The sequence below is a fragment of the Lynx canadensis genome, chromosome B3, assembly GCF_007474595.2.
Source record: "Lynx canadensis isolate LIC74 chromosome B3, mLynCan4.pri.v2, whole genome shotgun sequence".
Lineage (NCBI taxonomy): Eukaryota > Metazoa > Chordata > Mammalia > Carnivora > Felidae > Lynx > Lynx canadensis.
In genome coordinates, this window is record NC_044308.2 from 110148005 (window position 1) to 110156804 (window position 8800).

General features: G+C 37.4%; 1 protein-coding gene across 1 annotated transcript in view; it reads left to right on the top strand.

Moving 5' to 3' along the window:
* Positions 1-7526, top strand: part of LOC115517083 (nesprin-2-like) — a 108151-nt gene extending 100625 nt beyond the window's left edge. Inside the window, exon 10 of the mRNA XM_032593531.1 lies at positions 7371-7526. Within this exon, the coding sequence (XP_032449422.1) occupies positions 7371-7526 (156 nt within the window). The remainder of the gene's footprint in view (positions 1-7370) is intronic.
* Positions 7527-8800: the final 1274 nt, after the last annotated feature.

Sequence of the window (8800 nt, forward strand, 5' to 3'; positions counted from 1 at the left end):
TAAAAACAACATAAATAATTAGCACACATTTTTATATCATGCTTAAAATTATGGATTTTTTTTTAAAAAGGAGGCTTCACATCCAATGCACAGCCTGAAGTAGGGCTTGAACTCACAACCCTGAGGTCAAGACCTGAGCTGAGATCAAAAGTTGGACACAACTGACTGAGCCACCCAGGAGCCCCTTAAAATGATGGATTTTAAAGATGTTCTTGAAGGGAAAGTTGATTAAAGAAAAACTCAAAATTTCTAAAATACTTGTATTTCTTACTTATATTTTGAAAAATAATTAACTCTGGTCTGCAGCAAAATTAATGAGATATTCTTTCACACAACAATAACAAAAAAAGGATCATTCACTTGCAAAATTTAGAAGGAACATTTTTTTCTTCTTTATTCCACATATTAAAGGAGTCTAACATTCAAGGCAGCCAGAAACTAAGCTTATGTTCATTCAAGAAAATTAATTGATCACATATCACGTTCCAATACCAAGCATTGTTAGAATAAAATGGGGACAGTAGCCTGTCCAAAAGGGATGCCAAATACAACCTTCCTCCCACACCCCAAACCCTGTTGCTAACACCTTGCTTTGTGAGAAAGAGAACTGGGCTGTGTAAAGTATTTGTTTGACACTAAACTTTGAGCTGTCTATATCTTACTGATGTATGTGAATGTGTCACAAGTGTCTTCTCCTATTATTTCAGACATTACTTGCATGTACTTTCTATATACACACATCAAATCAAAGTCATACGTTCTTATTGAGTAATTCTACCAATATTTCCTCCATAACTTTTTTGTGTTCAAGCTTCTATTATCTAGTAGATACATGTTATTCCTAGGGAATAATGTCTGTTCTTACATTGCAGACCTAGATGTATTATTGTAAACTAATACATTTCTAGAGTTTTGAAAGCAACACTTAACTACTTTGTGTTGTACCTTACAACAAAAACATATTGATTTGAACTAGAGGGCAAACTATCCCTGCTGCATGATGGCTGCCAAGATACTTGATGGATGCATCCGGCATTTATCGATATTCACTCCAATACGATTTTTCTTTCTTTGTAACACTTCCAAAATTTCTCTGCATTCAATTGAATAATAAATGGAACACATTTTTATGTGGACCTTGTTCACTGTAGAATATTCTTGTATTCCAGTTGTTTTATTACATTACTACTTGAAAATTTAAAGTCAGTATCATTTTATAACAACATGTAACTATATAATCCATCATTCCATAGCTAGATGTACATGTAAAACGGTGCCAAATTATGTAAAAACGAAAACAAAAACAAAAACAAAAAAACATTGTTCAGTTGCCTGTCATTAAACTGAGTCAAAGCTCAGTGCTGTTTTGTTTTTTTTAGGGGTAAAGTATTTCCCTGACCAGTTGTCTATGACTAGTATTTTTTGTATTATAAATTCAATTAAGATGTTTCAGTTCAAAAAACACTGTAGTGTTTAAGTTTTGACCACTATGTTCACTACCAGGAATATGAAAATAAGTAAATCTGATCATTCCACAAGGTATAGATTGTTTCTAGATACATAGGCAAGAAAGTAATTTTCCGTAAAAGTTTATAATAAAGACAAATAGTACCCAACATAAAGAGGGAGTTGAGAATATTTTTTTTTCAATGTTTATTATTTTTGGGACAGAGAAAGACAGAGCATGAACGGGGAGGGGCAGAGAGAGAGGGAGACACAGAATCGGAAACAGGCTCCAGGCTCCAAGCCATCAGCTCAGAGCCTGACGCGGGGCTCGAACCCACGGACCGCGAGATCGTGACCTGGCTGAAGTCGGACGCTTAACCGACTGCGCCACCCAGGCGCCCCAAGGGAGTTGAGGATATTTAATTTGACCTTTGCTAATTTTCGACAGAATTCATGCCACTTAAAAAATAATGAGGTTTCCGTTTAGTAAAGAGTCAGAGAATGGTGAACTATTTTCTAGTTGCTTATAAATCACAAGTGGCATATTACTAGTGATCATGAAATTGTGTCACATGAAAACAATACAGAAAACACTAATTTATGTAATTGCTCTTGACAAATTAAAATTATTATGGGTATTGCATGTATATTAAACCATTAAAGTTTTAAACTTTTTTCATAAAAGTTGTTTTTCAGAAGTGGGGACATTTCAGTGCAGACATAACAAAAAGGTGACCCTCCATGTTTGAGCTCAGATACTATGATTTGAAATCTAAATCAGTTTTGTCATAAAACTACATATTTTCTTCTCATGTTTACAACATCTACAATTCACAAGCATTTGACTTTGATTTCAACCACGGCAGATGCTTTGTTCATAGATCAATGATAGAGCGTCTGTTGACCTTTTTCTTTACTCAAATGTGTAAAAGGTCCACATAAAGATAAGCAAATGGAGACGAGTTTGCATGGCCTCCCTGACATAAATATTTCCTCATGAAATGGCATCATTATTTCCTTCAATACCTAAGATTACTTTGCTGATTTGGAAAGAGTTTTCATGCAAACCATCTGACTGAGACCTAAACAGTAACATCTCAGTTTTACATCCCAAAATGAGACAAATTTACAATGAGCTTAGATATAGTATTTGCAGAATTTTTCTTTGATAAGTATAATATAAAACAAAACAAAACAAAACAAAACAAAACAAAACAAAACTTGTAGAATGCTCAATGTAACATGCTACCAAAGCATTATCTGATGCATCTAGACCACCTTTAAAGTACCTAGAGGAAACTAAGTCAGTACTCAGATGCCTCAAGTATTATTACCATTATCATTTCAATAAAATAAAACCACAGGAGTAGAGCCCATTTTCTCAAGATTTTACCAGTTTATTCAAAAAACTGATAAACGGAAATAACCAGCGATTTCTGTATTTACATGTTGCGTCCAAAGGACGGTGGTGTTACAACTGTATTGTTGTTGTCACTATGCCAGTTAGTAAAATATCAGCTCTTTCATACCAATGTATAAATAGTAACAGCTATGGGGCACCTGGGTGGCTGCATTGGTTGAGCGTCTGACTGCAGCTCAGGTCATGATCTCGCAGTTCGTGGGTTCGAGCCCCCTGTCAGGCTCTGTGCTGACCATGTGGAGCCTGCTTCAGATTCCGTCTCCCTCTCTCTCTCTTCTCCTCCTCTGCTCTCTAACCCTCTCAAAAATAAACACTAAAACAAGTAAGTAAAGAAATAAATAAATGGTGACCTCTCTGAGCCACACAATGCCTGCTACCACCACTTTGGCCCTTCTCTGGAGCTCCTCATAACTTACTAATTGAGGGACTAATTCCTTACACAGAAGAAATCTTTAATTCCCCCTACCAAAAGGTTAATGTCCATTCTGATTTTTAGATGCCCATTTTATATCATGAATTGTTACATATTCTGGATTTTATTTCTGGATTTATAGTATGCTGCTGTCATGAAGTAGAAATATATTAGCATTGGAAAGCAGGCTTTTGGATTGTTATTCTACTTTTACACGTGGCAGAATTAGAGTCTTGGTTTCATCACCTATCAGAATGGCCACAATTCCATATACCATACAAATGATGACGATGAAATAAAATTATTTGTGTAAAATGATCTGGAAAATTGACCCTAAGTAAAAATGGATTACATCTGAAACTTCTTTAAGCTTTTTTCCTCATATCCTTCGTACAGTCTTATAGGAAACACTTTTTAGGCTCCTAGATGGGTCATGTAAAGCTGTTCCCAATAATCTAGTTATTGGCCAAATACAGTTTCTTCTTCCAAAGCACTGATCTAGTGGCAAGGATATATCATATAACAAAACAAAATGACAGCAACAGCAAAGGGTTCCACTATCATGCAGGATATAGGGCCGTGGAGAAATAGATCAAAAAAGTAAATAAATTAACTAATCAGAAAACATTGTCAGTGAAAAGAGCTATGAAGATATCAGTAAGGCTGAGTCGGCCTCGCAGTATATTACTCTTAATACAGTGCTTATCACACCAGTTCGCAGCTTTTTTCTGCGCCTACATTTAAATTATCTTCAGCTAATGAAATGTGGCAGTTGAATAGGAAATATTTAATAAATTGTTGTTTCAATACAAATATAAAGGAGAAGTCAGTGAAATTTGGATTGATCGAGAGATGAATCTGGGAGAACATTTCACTCCAGAGATGTTCAGGAAACCGGATGTCCTGAATAGAAGGACGAGTGGAGACCTGAATGGCATAACGAAATCTGCCGCAAATCCTACTCATACAAGTCGGGTCTCTCCACAGTATGCAGAGACCAAAAAACATTTTAGGGATGGATTAATTTCTTGGACTAATTACAGAATAACATTTTGGAGCTTGCTTTATATGATAGTGGATCACAAAGGGTAGAGCTTAAGTCTGCTGTCTTTAAACTTTTGACCTATGTCTATGCCAGTGAATGTCACTAAATTAGCTTTGACTGTATTCAACTCCCTTTTAATCTAGTTGGCTGCTTTGATTGCTCCTAATTCTGTTTTAATTATATCTCTGTTTGGTCTTTGATCATGTCCTGTTATGATGGTTCAGTAGGTGGCCTTTTGTGCCTAAAAAATTTGACAGATGGAAGCTGTCTTGAAACTCGGTGCCTAATTCAAGGAAAGTTTTTGCTGCTTTTAGATTTGCAAATGATACTGGCTCATAAAAGAAAAATGAAACCTAATCCTTACAGTTCCTCGAAACTATCCTGTATAAACTTTATTAAAATCTGTGACACTTTTTAGTCACTGAATTAGGGGATATCCATGTAGATTGTTAAGGATCCATGGGAAACAGATTTCCACTTTTATTGTTTCTCTTCAAGAGATAAAAAATGTCATTGTGATTTATGTTTTTTACATTCAGTGTCATGATGGAATTTCGGGAAATATTCTGCTGTTTTACATATGTATACGTATATCATAAGTACAGGTATATGTATAAATGTGGATTATTAACACCAATGTAAATTTTGGTCTCTATATAAATATCTGTATATTTATTTATAATACACTATACATAAGTACACATGTACTTATACACATGTAATTTATGCTTCTTTATATATAATGTGTATATATATATATATATATATATACACACTCATATTGCTATATTGCCGTATATATCATATTGATGGATATGGGCAGTAGGTATTATATGTCTGCCTTTGCAATTTTTATTTTGTATAATATTTATAAGCCTTAAAACATTTCATAAACTACGGAAAGTACCTATGAAATATGAAAAGTATGTACTCTATTTTAGGTAGAAGCAAATATACAAAAATTACAACAGATATCCAATATCCCAAAATATTTCTCAGTTGTATTGACAAATATAACATTTTTTTTATTGCAATAAGGAGTTTTGAAGACCTAAGTATAAGTTTGTTTTTTATCTACTGTCAGTGGAATATCAAAGAAAGTCACAAACAGATTTACCAACCAACATAAGAATATTGATTATTTCTTGAGCATAACAATATCTAAAAACAATCAGGGGGATCGATTTCAAAAGAAATGCCTTTCTGTCAATAAAAACTCCAGTTGTCATATCCTTCTTCAAAATAATGTTAATGAATGCTAGTTTTCAAAAATCAACATTTATTTTGAAGAATGAAACATGGTTCTAGAGACATGCATATTTATAAATTCTTAAGCCAGCCAAGAGTTAAGACACACTGAAAGATTACAGGCATACCTGGGAAGCCTAGAATATATTATAACAGACATTCACATTGAATAACATTCCTTCCAATGAAAATATCCTGGGAATCTTTGGAGAAAAGTAGTCAAATCATTTAGAAGCAGCTTTTTATTTTTATCTGCAAGTCACAATATAAACTCTGTTTAACACTGATATTTCATGAACAATTTAAATTTTTATCAATACAGAGTTATTCAGAGTTCATTCTGAAAAAAATGTAGTGAACTCCCATATTTACATTGAAGTTCTTAAAAGTTGGCATTTAACTTTAAATCAGAATTGTTAGAATATCGTCAATAATATGTGTTTTCTATGAAAAAAGGTTCATAACGTAAAAAAAAAAAAAACTGAGAATTTTAAGGCTGGATGGTTGTCAGCAGGTCTGTTGATTTCCCTAAGTGTCCAAATTATGTAAATTTGGGGGGTGAGGTAAGGTCCAGAACTTTCTTTCCTGCAGTTTATTTTTGGCTCTGTGACACTAAAATAGCTTCGTAAATATTGATCTAGGCTCATGTCCAAATTTAGCATTACTAAATATGTCCCATGGAATACTAGTCTATAGACCTAGTACCATTCTGGCCGCCTGCACAATGAGAGACTCTTGTCCAATAAATTTGACACAGTAAGCATACTATACTTTCATCTTGAAGATTTACTTTGTAGCAATTTACAAATTTGTTTTTTTTTTTTTTTTCAACGTTTATTTATTTTTGGGACAGAGAGAGACAGAGCATGAACGGGGGAGGGGCAGAGAGAGAGGGAGACACAGAATCAGAAACAGGCTCCAGGCTCTGAGCCATCAGCCCAGAGCCCGACGCGGGGCTCGAACTCACGGACCGCGAGATCGTGACCTGGCTGAAGTCGGACGCTCAACCGACTGCGCCACCCAGGCGCCCCATGGAATTGGTGACTCTTAAACACGAACTTCACACTAATACGAGCCAAGAAAAGCTTAATTTATTAAATTTTCGAGGGACGGGGCGCCTGGGTGGCGCAGTCGGTTAAGCGTCCGACTTCAGCCAGGTCACGATCTCGCAGTCTGTGAGTTCGAGCCCCGCGTCGGGCTCTGGGCTGATGGCTCAGAGCCTGGAGCTTGCTTCCGATTCTGTGTCTCCCTCTCTCTCTGCCCCTCCCCCGTTCATGCTCTGTCTCTCTCTGTCCCAAAAATAAATAAACGTTGAAAAATTTTCGAGGGACAAAATATTTTCTCAAGTCTGTAAAAAACAACTTGGGAAGCAACGGCACGAGCACAGTTAATCATAGACACGTTTGTCCGTGATGACCGCTGCTGGATAGTTTTCACTTCCACTCATGCTTATTTTGTTGTGAACACATATCCAGGGAGGACAGAGAAACTCCCACTTTCCGTGTGGCGTCGTGATCTGTCCTCTAGAGCTGGGTGACCTTGCCGCTCCATTCCCTTAGAAACCCAACAGTGCTGACGAGACACAAGCTGTGACCTGTGTTACCATGAGGGCACTCAAGTGATCAGGGTGCACTGAAGAAAGGTACCAGATCAGTGTAGAGGACCCTGAATCCAGGGAATCGTACCTCCCTTTAAGTAAAAATTTAAACATAACCTGCAGCGATAGACCTTAAAATAGCGGATTACCTTACATTAACTGTTTTAAAATTTCTGTCTTTAAAATATTCTTCTGATGGTAGAGCCTGCTGTCCTTTTTGGAGTCCTTCAATGAAGGAAAAGAGCCCTTTTTGGACATCCTGCCAATAGAAAGGAACTTGGATGAGCTGAATGAAGATCAGTTACAGTTGAGAGAAGTCTGGGATGGCCTCAACTACCAGGTTACCGTGTTATGTTGATTAGAACATTTTCGTGGGGCAGCTTTGTTTGTTGGATGATTAGACTTCCGTGAGGAATGCTATAAAAGAGTAGATGCTTCATCAGAAACTTGGGAGAGTATTCTTTTATTTTCTCCAGGGTCTCGCGTGGGTAGTGATTGATCTTTAAATAGGAATTTAGAGCATTCTGCTTGGAAAAGCTGCTTGTCCAAAGTTTTTATATTTGCTATCAATGATTGCCTTGCCAGAGTAGATTATCCATGTTCTGACTGACCAGCCTCATCTTTTCCATGGACCAGTGTCCTGTGTAGCTATCAGTAGATTCTCGGAGGGGGTTAGGGATGAGCCTACAGAGAATGTGTGAAGATGCATGTGTATGTGTGTCTGAATATATCTGTATGATTTCAATTTTTTTCGGTTTATTAAGATTTGTGTTATGACCCGAGACATAGAGCATGTTGGTGTAATACCATTTGCACTTAAAATGAACATGTATCCTGTAGTTATTTGACACAGCATTCTATAGATATCAGTTAAGATAAGGTGGTTGATCATGTCAGATTATCTATGTCTTTATTTTTTATTTTTTTTTTTAAATTTTTTTTTCAACATTTATTTATTTTTGGGACAGAGAGAGACAGAGCATGAACGGGCGAGGGGCAGAGAGAGAGGGAGACACAGAATCGGAAACAGGCTCCAGGCTCTGAGCCATCAGCCCAGAGCCGGACGCGGGGCTCGAACTCCCAGACCGCGAGATCGTGACCTGGCTGAAGTCGGACGCTTAACCGACTGTGCCACCCAGGCGCCCCTATCTATGTCTTTAAAAAAGAGTTTTTTTGGGACGCCTGGGTGGCTCAGTCGGTTAAGCAAGCGTCCGACTTCGGCTCAAGTCACGATCTCACGGTCCGTGAGTTCGAGCCCCGCGTCCGGCTCTGGGCTGATGGCTCAGAGCCTGGAGCCTGCTTCCGATTCTGTGTCTCCCTCTCTCTGTGCCCCTCCCCCGTTCATGTTCTGTCTCTCTCTGTCTCAAAAATAAACGTTAAAAAAAAATTAAAAAAAAAAAGTTTTTTTTTAATGTTTGTTTTTGAGTGAGAGAGAGCGCGAGCAGGGGAGAGGCAGAGAGGGAGACCCAGAATCTGAAGCAGCTCCAGGCTCTGAGCTGTCAGCCCAGAGCCTGATGTGGGGCTCGAACCCACAAACCGCGAGATCATGACCTGAGCTGAAGTCAGATGCTCAACTGACTGAGCCACCCAGGCAGGCGCCCTGGATTATGTTGATATTTTTAGAATTTCATT